The following is a 26682-nucleotide window of genomic DNA, read 5'->3' as shown; positions in this document are numbered from 1 at the left end:
GTATGTTTATGTGATGCTTGAATAGATGTCTCTTGGGTATAATAACCATATATTCCACGTACAGGAGCACTTAGCACATTTCTCTGAGACGGGGGTAGTCCGTCTTTGCCTCTGCTCTCTACATGCAATGACAGCCATCCTAACAATCATTTAAAGGTGTCTCAGAGCCCTGCAGTGGATTCCTTCTCCCAGATAAAATGGAGAAACGACACGGGATCTCCCAAAAAAACACAAAAAACAAAAAAACATAGCCGTATCTCAAATGTTGAGTTCTTGAAGTAATACGTTCGTGTTACAAATGAATAAGTTGTTTCTAAAATTGAAATAGCTTTTTACCAGAGAGCCGTAAAACACATCAAAAGTCTACTAATTATTTCACCCAGAAGAGGGGGCAAATGGACATCTTTCTCATTTATCGCTCAAGGTCACCATGAGCGTGTGCCAGAAAAGCATTCTAGCACTATCAGCCTGTGGTTAAAATGCACTAAAAAAGTTGAGAGCGTGCCATAGTTTGCCTAATCATAACATTCTGCCAGGGCGTTTATGGCCAAATGGAACAGTAGTTCCTTGCCATCTTCTTTAGCCCCTGAGATACTTTCTACTTGTTCTCTACCACCACCGCAGTTTTCCCTTTTTTTTCTTGTTTATTTCTTCCTAAATAAGTGGGTACCCTTTCAAACCAATAGCCTACAGCCATCATTTCCCCCCTAAGTATGCTCACAAGGCCCTCTTTTGGCCCTGGAGGCATTTTTTTTTGTAGATAAAAATGATGCTGGAGGCCTTTTTTGTTTACATGTGACAAACTTAGTTTCCATTTTTATTTTATTTTTGTTAAAATGGTCTGTAGGCATATGGAGACACGGGAGCATTTAACTGCTTGCTGCTGCTATATGCATTTACCACTAAAGAAAGACCAAACCACTATAGTCTTCTTCTTCAGAGGTCTCCAACCTTGGCAACTTTAAGACTTGTGGACTTCAACTCCCAGAATTCCTCAGCCAGCCAAGCTGGCTGAGGAATTCTGGGAGTTGAAGTCCACAGTTCTTAAAGTTGCCAAGGTTGGAGACCCCTGTTCTACTTAATTTGTACATATCAAGCTAACCTTTCTGTTTCTGGCCAAAAGAATCCAGATCTGAATGGTATGCATTCATGGAAATTGATACTAAATCCAGTGGTATAAACATGTTTCAGTACCCTTAAACTAGGCTCAAAGTAACCACATTTTTTTCTAGTTTAATCGCTACAGTTAGTACTGTATCTATCAAGGTAGATGATTGAAATCTTGGGGGAGGGGGGTTTCATTTCATTTCATTTCATTTATTATATTTGTATACCGCCCTTCTCCCGAAGGACTCAGGGCGGTGAACAGGGCACATAAAAAATACAGAATACAAAAATTAAAAAAGAATTAAATAAGAGCCCGAGCTAAAAACAGTAGAATAATATAAAAATCCCCAATAAAAACCCCAGCACATCCCCCATCAGGCCAGGCCGGCTTGCTCAAATAGGTAGGTCTGATGTCACAACACACTTTGCAAGGGACACAGGAGCTTTGTGACATCAGCACGTAGCACCCAGAACTGTGAAGCTCACTTACCAAGCGTGGAGTAGAGCTACTGTCAAAATGAAAGTCAATTATTCACCTTTTCTGCCGTGCGAATACGTAGAGCGTTGTGGGGTAACACCTCCGCCATCTCCTGTATTCTGTGCCAAGCAAGCTTTCCTGCGATTCTCTGCTTCTGAAGGTGGCTTGTGTTTTACACTTCTAGGGTCCACAAGGCCCTCGTGGCGACAAAGGTGAAGCTGGAGAGGCAGGAGAACGAGGCCTGAAGGGTCACCGCGGATTCACTGGCCTGCAAGGTCTCCCTGGGCCTCCTGTAAGTTTTGGTTTCAGCACATCCTTGATAGGGTTCAGCCCCCACTCCATGCTTGCCACAGATTGTGAATGTTCATCAGGGTATCAGTCTAGAGAAAAGAAGGACTAGGGGTGACATGATAGCAGTATTGCAGTATTGGAGGGGCTGCCACAAAGAAGACGTGGTCAGCTTATTTTTCAAAGCACCAGAAGGCAAGAGAAGAAACGATGGATGGAAACTGAGCAAAGAGAGAAGCAACCTGGAATTAAGGAGAAACTTCCTAACAGTGAGGACAATTAACCAGGGGAACAGCTTTGCCTTCAGACGTTGTGGGTGCTTCATCGCTGGAGGTTTTTAAGAAGACACTGGACAGACATGTGTCTGAAATGGTCTAGGGCCTGCTGCTTGAGCAGGAGGTTGGACTAGAAGACCTCCAAGGTCCCTTCCAGATCTATTCTGATTGATGATCTGTTTCTCTGTTGTAGTGAGGATAAGAATCAGTTCGTCTGAAACAATACTATATACATTTCTCTTGACAAAGGTTTCATAAATAATAACTCTTAGTAAGACTCGTTGTACTGAAATTCTGTGTAGCAAATAACCCTTAATAAGGCTCGGGAATTTAAATTGCCACCCAGACAACTCCAGGAATCTTTGAAAACTGATCAAAGAATCTTTGATCAAAGGAGATAGTTATTACTTGACAATTCTGCCCCCTTCCAATGGCCTTCTCCAAAAGATACAGTTGCGAGATATCTATACTACAGGATGAGTTTGTACCTTCTAATAAATTTCAGGCTGTTCTTCAGCGTGCAGGTGCACAGAGGATCGCTGGCATGTTAGGTCACACACAGAGGTCAATGAATCAAAGATCATAAGGAGGAAGGCTCCACGTTGTAGAGACCATTTGGGCTCTTCTACGGAGAAACTATAATGCACAAAATTCAGATTTAACTATACAGCTGTTTTCCTTTCTTCCTTAGGGTCCTTCTGGAGATCAAGGTACACCTGGTCCTGGCGGTCCCTCTGGTCCCAGGGTAAGTACAATCAACAGGGCACTTCCAAAAGGCGAATTTTGTGAACCTTTAAGCCATTGATCATTTGATGGGTATTCAATCTGCTGCATGATGAACTCTCGATTCATCGGGCACGATGCTATGATTTGCAGGATTTCATTATTTTCCCAAGTGACAAAATCTGATCCAAACACAGAATTGTAGGCTCTGAATTCTTGGAGGTTGATTAGCTTAGGGAAAGGAGAGAAGCAGTTCCTACTGAGACAAAGTGGAAGAACAAAGCATGACAGAGGGTGGTGAGCACAGTGCAAGACATTGTGGGCTGTCCCCTGACACCACTGGATGACATCGCCAGGGCTCGCTGCCTTGGAAGAGCGAGGAAAATTCTCAGGGACGACTCACACCCTGGTACCCTGGGACCTCTTTTACTCTCCTACCATCGGGTAGGAGACACAGGAGTATAGCCAGCCGTACCAACAGGCTGAAGAACAGCTTTTATCCGTGGGCTGTTAGGCTCTTCAACGGGAAATAATTTTATAATTTTATGTATGACTGACTTGCGAGGCCGGTGTGTTGTGCAATTAGCTCACATGGTGTAACAAGATGGAAGGTTTTTTGTCACTGTGAGTTGTGGGGGGGGGACACGAAGGGAGGCTCAGCCGATCTCAGTGTATACATGGTTGTACTTTGACAATAAAGGTTCATTCAAAGGTTCATTCATTCACCTCTTGTTTCCCTTCTGGCTCACGTCATAAGGGCTGGGAAGTTCCCGCCGTACGTAGAGCGTGTCTGATTGGGGAAAGACTCTCCTATAGCAATTTTGTTGTAGCAGAAACTTGGAAGTATCAGTGTGCTTCATTGACTGATTGATTGATTGGACAAATTTATGTTGCAGCCCCGAAGTTCTTTCCCTTGTACTTTTCCTATATAGGTAGCATTTGTGGGCAGCTGATTTGACTTTTTTCTGGCTTTCTCCTAGGGTCCCCCAGGTCCTGTTGGTCCCTCTGGCAAAGATGGCTCTAATGGGATGCCTGGGCCTATCGGCCCTCCTGGCCCTCGTGGTCGTAGTGGAGAAACTGGTCCAGCTGTAAGTAACAAAAAAAACCTAGAAGCAGCTATAAATACAGGTAGTCCTCAACTGATGACCATAATTGACCCCAAAATTTCTGTCAATTAGCGGGACAGTTGTTAAGGGAATTTTGGCCCATTTTGCAACCTTTCTTGCCATAATTGTTCAGTGAATCCCTGCAGTTGTTAGGTTAGTAACAGTGAATCTGGCTTCCCCAATGACTTTGATTGTCAGAAGGTCGCAAAAGGTGATCACATGACCCCAGGACACTGCAACCATCATAAACATGAGTCAGTTGCCAAGGGTCTGAATTTTGATCACAATTTTTGATCATGGGGATGGTTGTAAGTGTGAAAAATGGTCACAAGGCACTTCTTTCAGTGCCAATGACTTGAAACCATCACTAAATGAACGGTTGTAAGTCAAGGACTACCTTCAATGGAAATAATAAAGTACAAGATATTACATAAAGGATGTTGGCATTTTTCCCCCCTTGGAGAATGAATTGAAACACAAAGTGTTTTGAATGAATTTTATTATTCTAGGAATAAAAAATACATGGAACTCCATAATATGATGAAATATTTACTATCTATTTCCTTGTTACCTATTTCATTTATAAACTATCTTATCCCAAAAGGCATTTCTAATTAGAGACTAGCAACTATATGTCATTTGCACATAGCACTCTGAGCTTTGTTTTAATCGTGATTTGTTGAAAAAACTAGAAAAAAGTCTTACAAAAATAACCATGGCTTGTCTAGTCAGTTTCTGGCTTATACCTGCTTGTCCTTTTAAAAGTGTGTTTATCTTTTACTTCTTTAACTTGGTGCAAGACTTAAGTGATGCACGGATTCAAATGAGAACAGCAGAAAACAACAAAAAATTCATATGTATTGTACTCACTTGCACATCATCCTAAGCCAGAGTTATAGCCAATAGTTAACAATCCCTCTTCCTTTAGCTTTAAATTGTGAGTTGACTACCTGAAAACATGTGGTGTATTTACTGGTTGCACTTAGTAAAACAAGCTAAAAAACAAAGCAAACACTACACGATGCTTCGTTTGATATTTCAAAAACCAGACTGACTCATTCTTCTGACTCAAGGCCACTAAAAACTCTGCTAGACCATCTTAGGTCAGCTTTACGCCCTGCAATGGAGTAAATTTATTTATTTATTTTATTGTATTGTATTTATATACCGCCCAAGCTTGATCTAGACTTGTCTGCAACTGCAGGTACATATTGATGCATACCAACTCTGTGAAGGGGTTGGTGGGTAAGTGTAGGTTGCAGGTGGTTGCAGATGGGCCAACACAAACATCTCCCAAATCTCAACTATATATGTTGCGTGGAGTTGTGCATCCTGTATGCTGATTGGTTGATCTGACCACCTGTTGGGAGGCGGGCAGAAGGCAAGGCACATTCAAATGACAAAACGGAGCAACCAGAGGAGAGATTTGCTGACAAAGTGAGGAGATACAAATGTAGTGTAAGTGCAACAGTTAGGCAACTGTCTCTGAATGACAGACACATACGTTCTCTGACCTGCAGTCATGCAGAAGTCTAACCCTGAACTAAGGAAGCTGTAAAGAGCTCTACCAGTGTAGGAGATGGGGTAAGGACTAGATAGGGGTAAGGATAAGGTCTAGGGGTGATACGATAGCAGGTATTCCAGTATTTGAGGAAGTGCCATAAAGAAGAGGGGGTCAACCTATTTTCCAACAGACCTGAGGGCAGAACAAGAAACAATAGATGGAAACTAACCAAGGAGAGAAGCAACCTGGAATTTAGGAGAAACTTCCTAACAGTGAGGAGAATTAACCAGTGGAACAGCTTTGCCTCCAGAGGTTGTGGGTGCTTCATGGAGGTTTTTAAGAAAAGAGTGAATAGCCACCTGTCTGCAGTGGCCTAGGGTCTCCTGCTTGAGCAGGGGGTTGGACTAGAAGACCTCCAAGGTTCCTTCCATCTCGATTGATTGATTGATTGAGGTATTTCTGTTCCAAGGCAAGTCTGTTAGAACGGTCTCCTTTCCTCTTCTCTGACAGGGTCCTCCCGGCAACCCCGGACCTCCTGGTCCTCCCGGCCCACCTGGAGCTGGGATTGATATGTCAGCCTTTGCTGGCCTTGGCCAGACTGAGAAAGGCCCCGATCCGATGCGCTACATGCGATCCGATCAAGCTTTCAGCAACTTGCGGCAGCACGATGTCGAGGTCGACTCCACCCTGAAGAGTCTCAACAACCAGATTGAAAGCATCCGAAACCCCGAGGGCAGCAAGAAGAACCCAGCTCGAACCTGTCGTGACCTGAAACTCTGCCACCCTGACTGGAAGAGCGGTGAGTCTCTAGGCCAGGGGTCTTCCAAGGTGGCCCTTTTATGACTTGTGGACTTCAACTCCCAGAATCCCTCAGGCAAGGCACGTTGGCTGAGGAATTCTGGGAGTTGAAGTCCACAAGTCATAAAAGGGCCAAGTTTGAAGACCCCCCCGGCTCTAGGTGAAGTGCCCTTGCCTGATTTGGGGTGGACCGGTGTGCTGTCAGCTCATTATATAAAACACCCAGAAATAAGCAAACGATTCTTATCCAAAGCGTGTGTAAATATCCCTCGCAGCAAGAGTGGCTTAGGTATTTTTGATTCCTGCCACCCACATGGCTTCTCCAGCAATTTTTGATTCCTGCCACCCAAAAATATGAGATAAGGTGCAGTGGTTAGATTGCAGTATTGAAGGCTAACTCTGCTCACAGCCTTGAGTTCAATTCTGACTGCCTCAAGGTTGACTCAGCCTTCCATCCTTCCGATGGGGACCCAGATTGTTGGGGGCAATATGCCGACAGTGTAAACTGCTTAGAGAGGGCTGTAAAGCACTATGGAGAGTTATATAAGATGCTGTAAGTCATGTGGATCCAAATCACTGAAGATATGAGACATACTGTGGCTTGTAAATGTGGGCATATTCCTTTACCCAAATGTCACTGGAAGCCACACTCTGCTAGAGAGAATGGTTAAGAAAGTAGCTCTCCTTCCCCAAGCTCAGATGCACAATCTGTTATTAGAGGGAATCAAACAACTGTTCTGTTCCAGCCTGCTACCGGCCCTGCAGAAAAGGCAGGGACAACCCCTTTACAAAGGCAAAAGGCTGGAACTAAGCCTGCCAAATTTTTTGACACAAAACAGAGCAAACTGAACAAAACACGAACCACAAAACAGGAGCTATTTGGTTGCCTTCAGCAAACCAGCCCTCCCACGCATTCCCCTTTTAAACAGTTCAGGGCGTGGCTTCTCTCTGCCTCCTTCCGAGGTGCCCCATTGCCTTCCTCTGTTTACTCCTGATTGACTGCGTCGGGCGTCCTTGAACAGGGCCAGCTGTGGGTCATCTTCATCCACGCTGTCAGGCTCACACAGCTGGGTCTGTGTAGTAACCAGATGAGAGGGGCCTGGCTGAGGGCTCTGCGAAGCCTCAGGACTGTCCTCTGCAGGCTCTCCAAAACCCCCCTCCTCCTCCTCCTCCTCTGAATCGTCCAACCCAACTGCCGAACCCACAGGCTGACCCTGAATCACAACAACAACAACACCTTAAAATGAGAGATTACAGTCCAAACTATTAACATGTACTATGGAAGTTGCCGTGCAAGAAATCAATGACCTTTTTCTTGTAACTGCTGGTGAGATCTCTCTTCAGAGTCTCATACGTGGCAGTGTCCGTCTGAAGACTGTTCACCTTGGCTTTGTAGTTATCTGCGTTCAGGACAACTATGACCTGGATGACTGAGAATCTCCAAAGACATGTACTGTGGAATCTTTAATCATTGAATACTGTGATGGTGATGCTCCCCCATATGTACTCGGTGAACATTGGATATATATGATAATAAATCAGTATCATTGGATGAAGCTAAACCTTTCAAGAATCTTTTAAGACTTACCCTTCTTTGTTATATCCAGAGCAGATATTTCAGCCTTTATTGTTTCGCTTTTTACATTCATGTCCTGATTACTAATCAATTTCATTCTACCGTGAAAATTCTAACTCCATTCTAATATGATTAGTTAGACATCTGGTGCATTAGTTAGACATCCGAGGCTACCTTTGGATAGGTAAATGGCCAGTGCAAGAAGTTTTTTTATGACCAAGTGTGATGAAAAATCCTCATGCCTTTCGCATCTAGTCATGCTTTGAGTTGGAAATGACTAGAGTTGGAAATGACTAGCACACATGTGCGGGGGAAAGGCGCACGGAACGCTGTTACCTTCCCACCGTAGTGGTCCCTATTTTTCTACTTGCATTTTTACATGCTTTCGAACTGCTAGGTTGGCAGAAGCTGGGACGAGTAACAGGCGCTCACTCTTTTACGTGGCCCTCGGGATTCAACCCGCCAAACTGCCGACCTTTTGATCGACAAGCTCAGCGTCCTAACCCACTGAGCCACTGCGTCCCTATACACACACACATGTGAAAACAGAGGGAGAGAGACAAAACACACCCTTGTTAACTAACTTTGTTTCCCTTTGACAGGCGATTATTGGATTGACCCCAACCAGGGCTGCACTTTGGATGCCATAAAGGTTTTCTGCAACATGGAGACTGGGGAGTCCTGTGTCTATCCGAAGCCGAGGAGCATTCCCAGAAAGAATTGGTGGACAAGCAAGAACAAGGAGAAAAAGCACATCTGGTTCGGAGAAAGCATCAACGGAGGCTTTCATGTAAGTGGAAATAATCAATAACTGCCCTTGCATTTGGCCGATTTGGAGAGCGGGCCAATTTTCTATGAGCATCTCAGTTTCCTCTCTCAGCTTTTCTGTGTTAACTTCGTTTAGCAACCACAGTTTTTCTGTAACACTGTGTGACGGAAGGGTGCTGAATCCCACAGCCTTGTTTCCATGCTTTGTCCTTTTCACAACTATGTGGGCTTCCCGTTCCTTCTTCCTTGGCTCTTTTAAGATTTTCATGGCTTTGCCTCGTCCTTTTCCAGTTCAGCTACGGAGATGACAACCTGGCTCCTAACACAGCCAACATCCAGATGACTTTCCTGCGGCTCTTGTCTTCCGAAGGCTCACAAAACCTTACCTACCACTGCAAGAACAGCATCGCCTACATGGATGCAACATCTGGCAACCTTAAGAAAGCTCTCCTGATACAGGGATCCAACGATGTGGAGATGAGAGCTGAGGGCAATAGCAGGTTTACCTACACTGCCTTGCAGGACGGATGTACGGTAAGTAGGGAAAAAAAGCAATCATGATTTATCGGGGATATTGCTAGATGTACTTGTAAGTAGAAGGAAAGCAACCATGTCTGGAATGGTGTAGGGCTTCCTGCCTGAGGAGAGGATTTGACTAGAAGACCTCCAAGATCCCTTCCAACTCCGTTATTCTGAATGATTTATTGAAGATTAGGATTCTGTCTAATTGGGTGGAATAATACCCTCGGTCTGGACAACATAAAGTGAGAAAAAAAATTGCAGCAGTATTGTCTGCATAGAGCAAATTTCTAATCATAATTTTACATCTGAACAAAATAATTCTTGAGCTCTGGTCTTGATGATGAGTCATTTTGTTTACTTAAAATTGGGCTAATTACTACCAAGAAAGTAAGTACAAATACTACACAGTTGTTTGATTCAAGGGCAAGAGATCATAGTGATAGTACCAAGCTTAGCTTGCTGATCAAAGAGATTAGCAGAGATTTCCATTTCAGCCATGTAACCAGTTAGATTTTTCTGTAGCTGGATCATTCTTCATAAGTAATGAGAGCATTCCTGAGTAGGATTTTTTTTATTAGCGATGCAAGCTTTATAGCTAAAACAGAATGATGGTTTTAATTACAGGAAATTCATCCTAGGGCTAGGAAAGGCCTTGCATCTGGCAAGCCCACCAGGAGTTGAAAGAACATGTGTGCTCTTTATATAGGTACAAGAGAAAAAGTCAGAAGGTGTGATCCCAGATTGGACGTTTCTTAGATAAAGAGTGACAGACATGGAAACCACAGAGTAAATCTTAACTCTTGGTCTACGCTCTATTGCCTGCTTGTGGTCAGGTGGGCTGAGATATTAGTGCCACTAAGTTCACACTTCCAACATCTCAAAGGGATGAAACTTAAACTGGATGCATGATCTGCTGTTATGGGCTATACTGCTGGGTTAATAGTTGAAGTAGTACAAGTAGCCCTTGCTTAACGATCAGCCACTGAGTGTTTTGACAGAACCCACCCTAAAAGGTACTTACAACCTGGTTCCAGGGTTCCAATTGCTGCACACAACCTACAGTCACATGATCACTTTGTTGCTTGGCAACTGGCTTGCCTTTGTAGCCAGTTGCAACATTCTGTGGTCATGTGACATGATTTATGAATGATTTTTGCCAGAAACTGACCTTTTTAGCAGGTTTCTGGCAAAAAACACCCATGGGAATGCTTTGACTTGCTTTAGTGACCGCAGTGTTTATTCACTTGACGACTGCAACAAAAAGGTTGTAAAATTGGGTCAGTTATGAGGGTGCCTTGACTTATGACTGTCATGACTTAACGATGGAAATTTCAGGCTCCATTAGGATCATAGGTTGAGGACTACCTGTACTGGGTAAGTTATGGTAGACTGTTATCACTTTGAAAGGAAGAAAGGAGACAGTTCTGAATCCAGTTCTGTAGGGAAGTCTTCTGTTGACCATATTATACACTCTGTCTTTCCAAAGTTATCAAAAAGAAGTCAAAACTATATAAAGCCAGAGAAATTTGTTTTAGTATTTGAAATCTGCCACATTATTTTATTCATCACAGCAGGCAGGGTATAGTTCCATCAACCCACCCTGTCTGAAAATATAACTATTCAAGAGAACATTAGACCCTGATCTTCTAGAATCCCATAATCTTCTAGAATCCCATACCAGATCCCTGAGCAGGTGGTGCAATGTTACCCTTCAGGACTACATTGCAAGCAAAACAGGACATCATAATCCCCCACTCAGATTTTTGAAATATTGATGCTACCATACAATTCCACTGATTTGAAAGTGGACGCAGCCAGCCTAAGCATGCCATGCCTTCCAGATGTACGATTATCCAAGCACCTCACTGAATCCAGAATACAAAGCTCTTGAAGTAATGCATCCTTGCGTGCGTGTGTCTGTTTTCACCATTCCAGAAACATACCGGAAAGTGGGGGAAGACCGTCATTGAGTATCGATCTCAGAAGACTTCGCGCCTGCCCATCATTGACATTGCACCTTTGGACATTGGTGGTGCCGATCAGGAATTTGGTGTTGATATTGGCCCAGTGTGCTTTTTGTAAAAGGAGAACAAACCCTAAAATCAATATTTTTTTACCAACCCGAGTACTTCCCAATCACTTTTAGGACTTCTGCACTGAATGGCTGAACCAAACTCCTTCCTTTCCCCGAAACCTTTTCACTTACATTTTGGACTCTCTTTATCTGTTTCTGTGGCCACCATTGCTTGAGTAGATCACGAAGCCAGCAAAAGGAAGGAAGGAAGGAACAACTAATAATGGTATTATTTATTTATTGTCTTCCTAGAGGGCCTTTCTTGGGTCAGGTGGTGATAGGAAGCTCACAAGCATATATGAAGGGTTCTCCCATCCAAGTTGCTGATGTCCCTAATCCTGGTTGTAGCCAAATCTTCTCCCCACTCCATTCCGAGTGTGTATCAAAGCAAGATTACTGTGTACGATACTAAAGATGGTGCTATTATTGTAAAACAAGTCTGTATTTTTTAACATCAATTGATATAAAAACCTTCGTTGGAAAGTAACAAGTTGGTCTGATTATTTTTGGTTTTGTCTATGGTTAAGAATTCTATTGACTGGTGTCCCAACTTTTTATTTTCCTTTTATAAAATCAAATCAGCTGTAGGGCAATCTCTCCCCCCCCTCCAAGTGATGTGTGTTTTGAAAGAAAGAATTCTGCCTTTCCACTCACACAGATAAGTGACAGTGCTAATTTTTTGTCCTATCTTCAACTCCCTTGTTTGGTAAGACTTAGCTGGCCACCAGCGTTTTCTTATAAGCATTGCTGATATTGGTTTATAAAGCGATGCTACAGCTTTAGCTGACTGTAAGCATAAACTAGGTTCTCTTGAATTACATAGTCCTCAATTGGCCTAAACAAAAAAATAATCATAAAACTAAGGACCCTAATTCTCTGTTGAGGAAATCAAAGTATGATGAATCATTGTTGTTCAGTTGCTAAGTCATGTCCCACTCTTTGTGACCCCATTGACCATAGCACATCTGGATCCCCTGTCCTCCAGTCTCCCTGAGTCTGCCCAAACTCAAGCCCGTTGCATTAATGACACTATCTAACCCTCTCATCCTCCACCATCCCCTTCTCCTGTTGCCTTCAATCTTTCCTAACATCAGGGTCTTTTCCAATGAATCCTCTCTTCTCATTTGGTGGCCAAAAGATTTGAGTTTCACCTTCAGAAAGATGAGTCATATGCTCACCATTTCTGAATGAATAAAATATACCACCGACTGCGATAGCAGACAGAGCACTGTTATATGACTTTTTAAAAAAAGGTGATGGTAGTATTTTCTAGCATTGAAATGCATAGCAAAGGACTCCGAGAATGTTTACCTTCCCTCTAAAAGTCAACATAGCATTCTCCAGCTTGGACAAATAAGTCGGGAGATACACTCAAAAGATTAGACTCAAATCTAGTGTTGACCACTGAAACAAACAGGATTTTAGTTACAACTGACCAGTGTCTCCATTTATTTCAATATCCAAAGATATTTAATTCCAAACCGTAATTAGTAACAGATTCTGTACAACTACCCCACACTCTTATTCAAAACAATAAAAAATCATTACCCACCGGCAGCACCAGAAAGGGTTAAAAAGGATTAGAAGAACAATCCATCAACATCTCTTAAGTCCTGAGAAACTTTCACAGTTATTGAGGATTAACACTGGTCCACCATCTCAATTTATCAGAATGAGTTCAAAACTCACAGCTTTGGCAATGTATGGTCGTGGGGGCTTCATCAGCTGCCTGGTCTAACTTGAGACTTCAACCTACCTTTTGAAGAGACTCGGGTGCTGGGCACCTCTGAATCTCCATATCTCCATACGGGTCTTTTCAGCATATTACAGGAAGGACTGATCAATGCTTTAGTCATCTCTGCCTTCAAGAAAGAAGTACGATTAGCAGCAACAGTTGTTACATTTTGCAGAAGATTCTTTTTGGCTACATCCTTGTTTTGCATATAGTTGGAAGTGTATGTACTTTCCATTCTTTTTGAACTTCTGAAATATATGTATACATTTTTCACAACACAGATCAATTGATCAAAATAGAACTGCAACTATTATAGGTCAGAAATTGTCATTAGGGATGCTTGGAAGCATCAAATGAACACCACAATGTAAAAAAGATGTTGAGACTCTTGAAAGAGTACAGAGAAGAGCAACAAAGATGATCAGGGGACTGGAGGCTAAAACATATAAGGAACGGTTGCTGGAATTGGGTATGCCTTGTTTATTGAAGAGAAGGACTAGGGGGGACATGATAGCAGTGTTCCAATATCTCAGGGGTTGCCACAAAGAAGAGGGAGTCAAGCTATTCTCCAAAGCGCCCGAAGGCAGGACAAGAAGCAATAGATGGAAACTGATCAAGGAGAGAAGCAACCTAGAACTAAGGAGAAACTTCCTGACAGTTAGAACAATTAACCAGTGGAACAACCTGCCTCCAGAAGCAGTGAATGCTCCAACACTGGAAGTTTTTAAGAAGAGACTGTACAGCCATTTGTCTGAAATGGTATAGAGTTTCCTGCCTGAGCGGGGGGAGGGGGGGTTGGACTAGATGACCTCCAAGGTCCCTTCCAAGTACTACTACTACTACTTATCATCATCATCATCATCATCATCATTATTGATCATCACACAGTCAGCCAGATTTTCAGACTGGATTTGGCATTTTTGTCTACCTATCAAGTCCTTACCAAGGATGATGATGATGATAATGATTATTAAATGTTTCCCAGTTAGAAAACTGAAAAGAACTTGATTATTTTTACAGATTGATCACAGTATCAGTGATGAGTAATACTCTCACAAGGCCTGGCATCTGTTGGCCCTTCTGTCTCCAGAACGATCTGTTTTGGCATAAACAGATTTTCATAGTATGAGACTGATTATACTGCAGATTCTTCACATGGACGGGGATTCATACAGAGTTAGGATGGAGTTAATTTTCAATGGCAGAAAGTGAAGAAGAACTAAAGAGCCTCTTGTTGCGGGTGAAGAAGGAGAGTGCAAAACTTGGGTTGAAACTTAACATTAAGAAAACCAAGATCATGGCATCTGGCCCTCTCAATTCCTGGCAAATAGATGGGGAAGAAATGGAGGTAGTGACAGATTTTATTTTCCTGGGCTCCAAGATCACTGCAGATGGGGACTGTAGCCAAGAAATTAAAAGACGCTTGCTCCTGGGGAGGAAAGCCATGGCAAATCTAGACAGCACACTAAAAAGCAGAGACATCACCATGTCAACAAAAGTGCGTATAGTCAAGGCTATGGTCTTCCCAGTTGCAATGTATGGCAGTGAAAGTTGGACCATAAGAAAGGCTGAGCGCCAAAGAATTGAGGCCTTTGAACTATGGTGCTGGAGAAGACTCCTGCGAGTCCCTTGGACTGCAAGGCGATCAAACCGGTCAGTCCTAGAGGAGATCAACCCTGACTGCTCTTTAGAAGGCCAGATCCTGAAGCTAAAACTCAAATACTTTGGCCACCTAATGAGAAGGAAGGACTCACTGGAGAAGAGCCTAATGCTGGGAAAGATTGAGGGCAATAGAAGAAGGGGACGACAGAGAATGAGGTGGCTGGATGGAGTCACTGAAGCAGTAGGCGTGAGCTTAAATGGACTCCAGAAGATGGTAGAGGACAGGAAGGCCTGGAGGAACGTTGTCCATGGGGTCGCGATGGGTCGGACACGACTTCGCAGCTAACAACAACAAATTTTCAATGGCAGGCATGGGAGTAATTGCCAAGGGGGATGAAGACATACTAACTGTGGGAGTGGTTGCTGCCTGCATGCCAGTCAGCTATTGGACAGTCAGCAGTGATGCAGTGATGCAGGGAAAAAAAAAGTCCCTTCAAGTCAATCTTGACTCCAGGCAAACGCTTTTTCAGAAGTAGCTTGCCAATTCCTTCTTCACTTTGTCTCAATTATCTTCCTTTAAACAATAATCCTTGTCACTGCAATATACCCTGGACCACGGAGAAGCCCATCTGCAGAGTGTCTTAATTATAGGCTGGGCCCTTCAGTGGACTGAAACTTCTGATGTTGCATTCATGTGACTCAGTAGACTTAAAGAAGGAATGGAGAAAATCAGCATCATACTTGGCCAAATTCTGCCTTCTTCTCATGCCCTTTGAGGAACAACAACAACAACTTCTCTAATAACATCCTTTCGCTTGGCTAGTGGGCATTTACAGAGGTTTGGGGGTGAGCAAATTATCTGAGCTCAGGGCATATTCATTTCAGTTCTTTCCAGGAAAAAGGCACTTACTTTGAAACACATTAAAAACCATACAGGCCTGCAGGATTGAGGCGCTGACAAGCCTCGCTATCTACAGCTGGATGAGTTTGCTCTGAACGTGCACTCAGTCCTTACATCTTGCCCTGCTCAGTGGTGTTGCCGCTTCTCTTAGGGTCTTCTCCCAAGGGTGGGTGGGGCTGAAGGTGAGCAGCATTCTCAGGCAAAGGTGGCTGGTAACGGTAGCGGTAACCATAGGCATGCAGATGGTAGGTGAGGTATTCCAGGGTGTACATCAACTCTGAGTTCACATAGTGGAAAGAGACAGCCAGGTCAGAGCAGCACTGAGGTCCCTGAGGAACAGAGGAAAACTGGGGTTAAATTGCTGAGGCTAGACTGCAGAGTTACATATTGTCATGTAAGCTGAGGAATATGGGAACATTCAGACGTAACTGAATTGCTACTCGTAGCAGCCCTTGCGAGCCTGCCTATGATCAGGTGTGCTGGCAATGTCTTTTTGATGCTATTTAAATTGCCGACTTCTAAATATTTGTGGTTTATTTAACAGAAAGCAGATGGAGTAATCCAAACAGCAGACGGGGGAACACAAATATTAATTTATCAAATTTATATGTTGTTCATCTCATTATCCGATATAAGGAACACTGGCTTTAAAACAGGGTGGTATAGTGATAGAGCCAAGCTTGTGTAGCCTACATCGAGTATACCGCATAAAACCCTGTGCTTGCACGAGTTAATTGTACAAGATACGGTATTCTGAATGTTGGGGCTGCAAACAGTAACTATGAACATTTGTCTTTTAGCCACTGAAAATCCTGCTGTGAGTCCCTATTACTCACAGTTAAATTTTTAGGGTCTTCTCTTCCGAACTGTCCTCTTTGTAAAATTCAAAATCTGGGGTTGCGGAGAGATTAATTTCTGAGCACACTTGATTATGAGCTAACTAATCATCAGATAGATCTACGGAATATTCGTAGTCCTAAATATTTAGGAAGAGCAAAGTGAGTGCTGCATCTCCACTTTTCCATGGGACCATCATTAACCTACAGTATGAAAGCCTCCACCGCCAATGAAGTCTAATAAATGTGTAAGGATTACTGTGACTGTAATTTATGATTTGTGTTTTCTTATGGACAGTGACCACACAGATGTCCCAGGAATGGTACAAAACAATAATACTATCTACAATCTCTTCTAGAGTAAAAACAGGACTACATAGTTGAGGAAAATGCTTTCATGTAGCATGGAAAGCTGAATGCTTGGCTGCAACATGCCAGCTGTAAGAGCTCGCCACGACACATTTTACAGATTTCTTAGTTCCTTTGTACAAGACTGAGTCCTGGGCCAGCTTTCACTATTGATCTTGTTCACTGGGAATTTTGGAAATTAAGAATTCCAATGCATTGGTCTAGGCACAGTGATGGTGAACCTTTTAGAGACCAAGTGCCTAAACTGCAACCCAAAACTCACTTATGTATTGTCTGGTGCCGGGTGGGCGTGGCTGCGGTGGTAACGGCAGACTGGGTGGGACTAATCAATTTAATCAATTGATTGATTAAGGTTCAATCAATCAATTTCAACTTTGCGAGATCTTTTTTTACCCACGAGAAGTTGAAATTGATTGATTGATTGAAACTTCTTTTTTTTTTGCACACAGCAGTGGAGGCCTAAAGTGAAAAGGTTTTATAAAACCCAGCTGAAGGCCTAGGACTTGGGTGATGCCGTGTGTGCCCACAGAGAGGGCTCTGCGTGCCATCTGTGGCACGTGTGCCATAGGTTCGCCGCCACGAGGTCTAGGGAGATGCTCAGTCATCTAGGTCATGGTTGTCACAAAGGTGTTTTTCCTTGAGGATGTTTTGCTTCTCATCCAAAGAAGCTTCTTCAATTCTGAATTAAAGAAGCTTCTTGGATGAGAAGCGAAACGTCTTCACGGAAAAATAAAGTCCAGTTGCCTTTTGAAAAAGCACCTTTGGGACCCAAAGCATTGGGTTGTAGAAGTCACTCTTAACATCCCAAATCTCTATTCCCTGAACCTGTACATTAGATGAACTGTTTACATGAATATGGTTGCTTCTCAAATGATCAGGAATAAGTGGAAAAACAAAATATGGTTCCGGTAACAATGACACCGAGAAATTATAGCCAATCCATTGCAGGACTACTTTGACATTCCTGCATGAATAATTTCAGCAATGTCCTACAAGTTCTTGAAAGGAGAACTAGCTTTGATCTGATGAGATTTCTGCAATCTCAGGTAAGATGGCCTCCTGTTGGGAGGTCTGGCAGGCTCTTGACTCTGCTTGTTAAAAAAATGTTACAAGAAACTATTCCGTTAAGAAGAACACAGATAAGTACAAGAAATTTATGACTTCACTAGATGTTGCTGAACCACAGTGAACAGCCTTCACGAAAAGCCTTGCTAGTTTGGGAACAGTGGCCCTTGAGATATTGAAGAACCACAAGTTCCTTGCTCCAATATTATAAAAGCATTTAAAAAGGCCCTCATTCATGCACACATATATACATGCGTACATGAAGTGAAAAGTAATCTGCATTTGAAAGTTTCCTGAAAGAGCAATTACAGTTGGCTTCTTTCCATTTCAACTAACAGCAAGCATTAGCTGATCTCCAATTAATCACTTAATCCTCCAGGGTCACAGAATCCCAATTCCCCTACTAAGGTTAAACATATTTCTGGCAACTTTGCCCTCAAATTCCTCACTTCAGTTTATTCTTTGGTCAGACAGGGTTATCCATCCATGTTTCACATTTGTCCACTTACATGGGTCCAATGGGATCCCTTTTCTCATCCAGTGTTTCCCCCATCCCCATCCCATGGCTGAGGGTGGCATCGAGTGATTAATCCTGCAGAGCCTGAGGCAACATAAATGCGAAACTTTAGGCTTGAAAAACAACAGCTCAATGCAAAAAAAGAGAAAGAGAGCGAGAGAGCGCATTACTCTTTCTCTTATACCAGGGGTAGGCAACCTTGGCTCTTTTATGACTCGTGGACTTCAGCTCCCAGAGTTCCTAAGTCAGCTATGCCGATTCAGGAATTCTGGGAGCTGAAGTCCACAAGCCATAAAAGAGCCAAGGTTGCCTACCTGTCTTATACCTTTGTAGGGGAACAGGTTTGTAGGGTAAGACTACCTGCTGAAAATCTGTTTTCTAGGCAAATGCAAAAAGTAAATAAGCCAAGCCTTCTCTTTTATCTGGCCACCCTACATAGAGAGAAACATGTCCCATCCACAATAGACTTGCCAACAGCTGGAGAGGCAAATTTCTATCGTTGCCAAGAAAACCTTACGAATATGTTGGAAACATCTAAATGGTTGACTTAAAGGTAAGCAGGGAAGCTGCTGAAGAACCTGTGGTCTTCAAATTGTGGCTGTATATTTAACCCCATTGGTCTCAGCAGCATAGTCTACGGTTAGAAAAAATAGGAATTGTAGCAATTCCATGTCCATGGTTCCTATTCTGTATTGTACAGCTACGCTCAGCAACTTACAGGTCTAGGGAGGGCAAAAGGGTCTTCAACAGCCATCCACATCCAAAAGATCCCAGATTCAGGCACCTCTGAGCAGGTCTACGACAACTTGCCACAGCCAACTCACCATGGCCAACTCGCCACAGGACAACTTGCTGCAGGACAATTCAACAAGTCAATTTTAATTATTTAAAATATTCAAAAATATTTTAATTTTTGTCGTTCACATTTCATTTTATCCCTCCTTTGGCATCCTTTCTTTCATGATGCTATTCCATCACTTCTTCACTATTAGTGTAACTCTTGTCCTGTGGCGAGTTGTCCATGCTGAATTGTCCCGTGGCGAGTTGGCCGTAGCAAATTCTCCCATTCCGACTCCGAGCAGAAGAAGGTTCTTGAGAGAAAACCCTAAAGGAAACTGCAGGAGAAAGCTTAGTGTGCCACATACCTCCACAATAGGATAATAGCAATAAGCCCAGTACCAGGAGCTTTTTGAGAACTTCCCTGTCAAGTGCTGCTCAGGCACAAAAGGGTGGAAAGTCTCCCTCTCTCTCGTATCCCGGGAGTCGCCGGCCTCCACGCCCATCTTCTCCATGCACTGGCCCAGAGCCACGTCCTCAGTGGAGGACGTGTGGCTGCAGACTTTGGTGGCAAAGCCGGCAATGAAGCGACGCAGGGCCTCCTTGCTCAGGACGTAGCCCCCGCCCCCACTCATATAGCCTTGCTTGGCAAAGGGCCGGAAGCGCTTCCCAAAATAGATGGGCCTGTCGGAGGAGTAGTTGGACAGCAGCCATCGGAGGTTCTCGAGCACCACAAAGGTGTCGTCATCTGCTTTGAGGAACCAGTCGGCCTGCTCGACGTGATGTTGGTGCACGTAATGGAAAGCCCCGATGGTTTTCCAGTAGAGCTGGTCCCTGCCTTCCCTGGTACCCAGTCCTACAGCGGGAAAGTCTTTGTCTTCCACTGAACTCATGAAAACGACCACGTTGCAATGACGGGCCCAAGTGGCCTTGACATGGCGGGCTTTCTTCTCCAGGTTTTGGGGTCCTGTCATCACCCAGCACAGAATCCGCACCTTGTCATACAGTTCGTCTGCCACACTGCTATCCCCACCTGAGGAAGAGGGAACCAAAGAGATACCATTTTTTCAACAGTAGGTCAGCTTAGGAACCTAAGATTTATATATGCTAGGTACAGGTAGCCCTCGACTTACAAAGTCCATTTCGTGACCGTTCAAAGGCACAACAGCACTGGAAAAAGTGACCTATGGCCCATTTTTTTCACAGAGCATCCCCCCCCATGATCACGTGATCAAAGTTCAGACACTTGGAGACTGGCTCATATTTGTGACTCTTGCAGTGTCCCTGTGGTCACCTTTTGTGACCTTCGGACAAGCAAAGTCAATGGGGAAGCCAGACTCACTTACCAACCGTATCCCTAACTAAAAGGCTCTAATGATTCATTTAACAACTGTGGCAAGAAAGGTCGTAAAGGGGGGGGAACTCACTTAACAAATGTCTCACTTAGCAACAAAAATGTTGGGCTCAATTGTGGTCCTAAGTCCATGGACTGCCTGTATTGATTATAAGTTTAACTTGCTCTTACGCCACTGATGTTCAATGGTTACATCAGCAGATGCTCCTAAAGCCCAGGCCACAAATCCCACTTCAGAATTCTCAGGTTCTGTGACCAAATGTCACAATGACAGTGCTGTAATGCACAATTATATCATTTACTGCAGATATCTCATTCATGGGCTGCAAGGTGAAATTGTTCCTTGCAGCCAAGACTAACTGACCGAGAAACACACTGTACATCTCAGTCTCAGAATATAACTCATTCCATGATGTTCCCTGATGTGAATTATTAGCATAATCCGGATTATCAGCCAGCACAATCTGCTTGACTGCAACCACTTTTGACTGGACCATATGGAGCATTTAAAGTTGGACAAAAGATTAAACTGGGGACCCATACTCCATATTTAGTTTGATTAAGTGTGACAGGGCAAAAAAGCTTCCCAACTAACAAATGTGAAGTGAAAGTGTCCTGCAATGAATGTACAAGACAGCACACTGCAATACATCAAGCCTACAAAAACATATTGGATCTTTTGCAAGTATTTATTTAGGCAAAAGCTTAACAGCAATCTAGGGGGGAAATGTACATATCTATACCTATACCTTCCTAATTCACTTTCCTTTCCCAACCTGATCTCCTCCTCATATATGGAATGCAACCTCTATTTCCTAGCCCTTATGATTGCTATAGCAGGGCTTTTCAACCAGTGGTACGGGTACCACCTGTGGTACATTGGTACCTGGCAGGTGGTATGCAACCATTCTAGAAAAGTGGTAGCAGGGGAGGGGAATGAGCTGAACCAGTGGCAGTACCACACAAGCCTGAGCGAAAGATGGCTGGAGCTGCAGGGCTGTCAGGGCTCAGCGGAAGTGCCAGGATCAGCACTTCTTCGGGGATGTCAGGCCTTAGCAGAAGCGCCAGGATCAGCGCCAGGCTCTAGCTGGAGCTCAGCGCTGATTCTGGCTCTTCTGCTGAGCCCAGAAGAGCAGATCAGCTGGAATGTTGTATCATCTCCAGGGTTTTGTGATTTCCATTCAGATGCGTGGCAACAACTGATTCATATTTATGATGGTCACAGTCTCTCAAAGTCATGTAAAGTGACCAAAACCTGCTGCAACCACCCAGCAGACGGGGGGAATAAAAACCAAACACCCCCCCACCCCCGCTGCCAGTCCTCAACAGAAATGCTCTGACAGGAGGAAGAATGCTGCTGGCTGGGCAGGCAGGTGTCTCGCTCGGGTGTGGCTTGGGGGCACTTTTTTCAGCGCCGTTGTAACTTCGAACAGTCACTAAGCGAACTGTTGTAAGTCGAGGACTACCTATACTTCATCACTTTTTTCCTGGTCATCAAGTTTTTGACACCTTGCTAGGCGACTGGTGGTACTCGGATGTTGCCATATCCTAAAAGTGGTACAATGGGTGAAAAGGTTGAAAAGCCCTGTGCTATAGCAGTCCTGAGGACACCAGGATGGGGGGCAGGGTGGGAGGATTCTGTTGTACCTGTGCTCTTCTGTTGTTACCTGTTTGGTGTAAGTATGCAAAACTGATAAGAGCTGATTTAGCAGTCATGCTTTCTAGATCCTTGGAGGCATGCTGCATCTGGTTGCCAAGACGCAGGGATCCTTCCCATGTCAGGTTTTGCAGAAGGAGGAAGATGCTAAAAAAGCCAGAAATGAGGCCTAGGAGGAAAGCCAAAAATGAAGTCTTGGAGCCCAGTGTACCCATGCCATCTGGCTGTCAGGGATGAACACCACAAGTGAGGATGCGTCACATAGCCTGTAGTGGGAAGAAAGCAGAATTAAGAGGAAGAAGCTTTGTCGACTGCCAATATTATTGTTACATCTCAGGGCCAGCTATGGAATCCTATATTCATTTTATTCCAATCACCTCTGGCATTACACAAATTGGGTGGAAAGTGCACACACACATCTAATTTGGAGGCATAAGGACTGTCATATGGTGTTCCAAACTCCATAACATAAAATTATGAATAGGCCACCACCACATTTGCTCAATTTTAACACCTCTACAGGCTGTGGGATATCCCCAGGTTCCCCTAGTAGCAAATTCTTAGAAACAAATGCCAACAAAAGCTATCTATTCTGGGCCACAGACTATACAGTTCTACGGACTATAGAAGACTGCAGTCTAATTCCCCAACTTTCCTCAACCTGGTGCTCTTCGGATGTATCAAGATTGCAGTTCCAGCTAGCCAACCAAAAGTCATATATTATATCTGAGAATGCAAGGTCCTCACCTGAGAAGACACGAATCACTGTGTCTTCTCCTTCAAAGGAAAAGAGGTATTTTTCCTGCTTTGATCTGCTGGATAGAAAGTCCACAGCAATCACTACCACACTACTGCCTGCAACCTTTTGCTTCCAACAGGTTCATTTCCTTTAAATTGTCTTAGCAAACAGGAAAGTTGGTGTCTTTTTTTAAAAAAAAATCTTGATAGATAGAAATACCTCACAGTGAAGGGACGGTGACTGCTATTTCTATCTCCAATTCTATCTCTTATACCTATATCATCTATTTCTGTATCAACATCTATCACCAAACGCAATACACACCTTGCTGTTTGCTGCTCTACCAGCCAAGCCTGCAAACAGCAGAATATGTTGGGTGAGAGATCTCATGGCATCAAGCTATTTTACAGGTAGCAAGGCAGAAGGCAGATCTAGTAATTAAAATCCAATTCCATTTCATCTAATCAGATTAAAATATTTGCTCTTTAATCCCTCTGGTGCTGAAGATCTACAGAATTAACTGCCTAATTCTTAATGTAGCGACACAAGTAGGGCTGTGGGGACAAATTAAAGGCAAGTCCTAGTTAGTGCTAGCCATCATACTAGAAACTGGCTAGAAACTGGGAGATCATGAGTCTAGTCCAGGGGTAGGCAACCTTGGCTCTTTTATGACTCATGGACTTCAACTCCCAGAATTCCTGAGCCAGCATAGCTGGCTCAAGAATTCTCGAAGTTTAAGTCCATGAGTCATAAAAGAGCCAAGGTTGCCTACCCCTGGTCTAGTCCCATCTTAGATACTAGGCCGGGTAGTTACCTTGAACCAGTCACTCTCAGTCCTAGGAAGACAACAAAGGGCAAATACCAAAGGAGGTGAGGGCTTCACTTCCTTTTATCTCGACATCCTTCCTGGTTTTGCAAGAAAGGAATGGCTGCTTCCCCTGCTTTGGAAAGTGGCAGCCTTGAGTTGATTTCTGTTCGAAGACAGTCAAAAATGCCCAGCCTATTGTTTGCTCTGAAAAGCTAGATCTGAGATTTGGGACATTCTGGAGCCCCCATGAACTGCACTTCAAATATCGAAGGAAGCCAGCTAAGTGGGCGGGAAGTGGGATCAAAGGCCAGTTCCCCAAATAGTGTCCAGGAGATGGACAAACAGTTGATCATAACAGTCCCTCTCCCCCCCAAAAAAAACACCCTGCCTGCTCATCCCCATGACTGAGGTCTCTCTCAACCCTCTGTTGATGCTCTTTCTCCAGCTGGCTTTCACTGCCAGAAAGCTGGTGACCCTGGAACCCTGGAGAGACTTGCCCTCATTAGGTGGGTCTGTTTCACCAACACAACCCTCTTTAAAAAGGAGCGCTAATCCTTCTACTTATTGTGTTAGGGAATCTTTCACAAAGCCCTATGTACTACTCCACTGGAACCTTTATCTGAAGTGGGTGAAGGGTGGAGGGAGATTCTCCAAGACAATAGTCCTTTGTGTTCCATAGAACAAGAGGCCAGTCTTCAGTGAGTCCTATGAAGAAACACCCACACATCCACACCCCCACACCACACCGCTAACCTCTGGTCTTTCAAGAGATCCTGAAAACAGCACGGCTTGGCCCGATGGGCAAGGAAACCAGGGAATGTGGCAGAGTCATCACAGGCCAGGGACAGAGTGTTACTGTTAAATGTGATTACCTCAGCTGTGAATCTTATTAATTTTTATGATGGCTTTAATATTATGTTTATGTTTTCTATATTGTTAGGTTTTTTTTCCTTTTATGGTTTTTCTTGTTCTTTCAATTGTTTCTTTTATATTGTTTTTTTTGGGGGGGTGTTATGTTGTTTTTAATTATTTGTAAGCCACCCAGGGTCATATATATGAGATTGGCATATGAAAAGAAAGAAAGAGCGGGGCAGGGGGGGGGGAAGGAAGGAAGAACAAAGAATACATAAATAAAGAACGAAGGGCATCATCTAGGCTAGGCTAGGCTGGAAGATCAGGATTAGATCATAATTGGGAACAGGCAGTGGATTAACTGTGTGATCTAATGGTTAAAGAATTGGACTAGGTCTAGGAAATCCCCAGTGCAAGACTTTGGGCCAGCTGTATTCTCTCTGTGACTTCACAGGGTTGTTATAGTGGGGAAAAATAGGCAGAGGGAGCAACACATACACTGTTTTCATTTCTCCCTGACAGGCAAGGTATTCAATAAATAAATAGCACCACAGCCTCCTCTGGAAAGAGAAGGGAGAATAAAAGTGGACCAACAACTGACTAGGTAACTGGAAAAAGCAGAACAGAGAGAATAATAAAGCAAGCACCAAAGAAATCCATTCCAGTTAGGGAGGTCTGGGGTCAAAACTAGGATAGCCAAGCCATGGGGATGTGACTGTCCCAAGTAGAAGACGCTGGGAAGTAGTTATGGTTACCACCACCACTCTGCTTTTCCTCAGGAGCACTCCAGCAATATCCCTTGTATGTGCTTATACAGTTTAGGGGACGCTGAGCTTGTCAATCAGAAGGTCAGCAGTTTGGCGGGTCGAATCCCGAGTGCCGCGTAACAGAGTGAGCGCCTGTTACTCGTCCCAGCTTCTGCCAACCTAGCAGTTCAAAAGCACGTAAAAATGCAAGTAGAAAAATAGGGACTACTACGGTGGGAAGGTAACAGCATTCCGTGCGCCTTTGGTGTCTAGTCATGCTGGCCACATGACCACGGAGACGTCCTCGGACAAGCGCTGGATCTTTGGCTTTGAAACGGAGATGAGCACCGGCCCCTAGAGTCGGAAACGACTAGCATGCATGTGTGGGGGAAACTTTACCTTTATTTAAACTACTTTGGCACAGTGGCTTAAGGCACTAGGCTAGAAACCGGGAGATTGTGAGTTCTAGCCTGCTTAGGCCTGGAAGCCAGAAGGGTGACTTTGGGCCACCAGCTTTCTTTTAGCCCTAGGAAGCAGGCAAGGGCGACTTCTGAAAATGAGGCCAGGGACTTGTCCAGCCAGTCTCCAGGAACGCTGACTCGAAGACACAAAAACCAACAACCAATCACCCCACCCAACTGTACTGTCTCAGAGATAGCACTGAATAGTCTTGTGAAATCAGCACTGAAATTAGATTTTGCCATCAGTGCAGCCAATTTCTGTCTTGGGTTGGGGGGAAGGAGCACATACCATTTACAATCAGGCAGCTTGATGACTTTGGTCTGTTTTTCCTGAATGCTGGGAGATTTTTCCACTACTAATCATGCTAAAACCCAACTCCCCAAAAGCAGCTTCGGAAAGAAGGGGAAAGATCACCAAGACACTGAAGGACAGGACAGTTGGCTGATAAATCTTGGTTTTCTTAAGATTTGTTTTTAAAATATATCATTGTTGCTTCTTGTCTGCCTAGTAAATATAATTTGTCCCCAAGAAACATCCTTCTGGGTATATAAGAACCTTGTTCTTAAATCTCTGTAGGGGTGATAAATTATTTCTTCTGGGGGAAATAATTATAATTACTCTATGCACAGAAAGGTGAAATGAAATTTTAAAAAGGATGCGTAGTTATTTTAAGATGAAGATATACCGATGTGAATATTCTGTTCTCATAAGAATAACCCTGCTGGATCAGCCAATTTTGTCCAGCTTTCACTGTAACCAACCAGACGCATCATGAACGTTGTCAAGCAAAATATGAGAGATAGCTATTTTCCATTATTGTTTCATCACAACTAGTATTTAAGTGAAGTTACTTCCCATGGCATTGATTCCCATCAAGACTAGTAGACACGAATAGCCCTACCTAGACTTTTTTCGAAGCCATGATACTTTTCCAATGTATAAAGAAGCCCTTCATTTCAGCAGTCATGAATCTCAATGTATTTAACTTGACCCAGACATGCATCTGAGGATGTCATGCAGGGGGATGTGTCCTGCATCCCCCA

The 26682-nt window shown here is 43.7% G+C and overlaps 2 protein-coding genes and 1 long non-coding RNA gene across 3 annotated transcripts in view; 2 read left to right on the top strand and 1 right to left on the bottom strand.

The window, feature by feature from the left end:
* COL2A1 (collagen type II alpha 1 chain) overlaps positions 1–11478 on the top strand; it is a gene marked incomplete at its 5' end in the record, with an annotated part of 87056 nt that extends 75578 nt beyond the window's left edge. Inside the window, 7 exons of the mRNA XM_081321374.1 lie at positions 1770–1877; positions 2840–2893; positions 3852–3959; positions 5992–6280; positions 8458–8645; positions 8915–9157; positions 11081–11478. Coding sequence (XP_081177500.1) covers positions 1770–1877; positions 2840–2893; positions 3852–3959; positions 5992–6280; positions 8458–8645; positions 8915–9157; positions 11081–11227 — 1137 coding nt within the window. The 3' untranslated portion in view covers positions 11228–11478. The remainder of the gene's footprint in view (positions 1–1769; positions 1878–2839; positions 2894–3851; positions 3960–5991; positions 6281–8457; positions 8646–8914; positions 9158–11080) is intronic.
* The window catches only part of LOC308664294, a 359871-nt gene that overhangs the window by 113181 nt on the left and 220008 nt on the right, over positions 1–26682 (top strand). The gene's annotated exons all lie outside the window — the stretch shown is intronic.
* Positions 15229–22247, bottom strand: LOC308661281 (glycoprotein-N-acetylgalactosamine 3-beta-galactosyltransferase 1-B-like; the record flags this gene model as incomplete). The annotated part of the gene is made up of 3 exons (XM_081316198.1): positions 15229–15786; positions 19390–20054; positions 22043–22247. 3 exons carry the CDS (start codon positions 22245–22247, stop codon positions 15568–15570), a joined length of 1089 nt encoding a protein of 362 aa, XP_081172324.1. The 3' UTR covers positions 15229–15567.

The sequence above is a fragment of the Vipera berus genome (genome assembly GCF_964194415.1).
Source record: "Vipera berus genome assembly, chromosome: 2".
Taxonomy (NCBI): domain Eukaryota; kingdom Metazoa; phylum Chordata; class Lepidosauria; order Squamata; family Viperidae; genus Vipera; species Vipera berus.
This window is presented reverse-complemented; position numbering and strand designations above follow the sequence as displayed.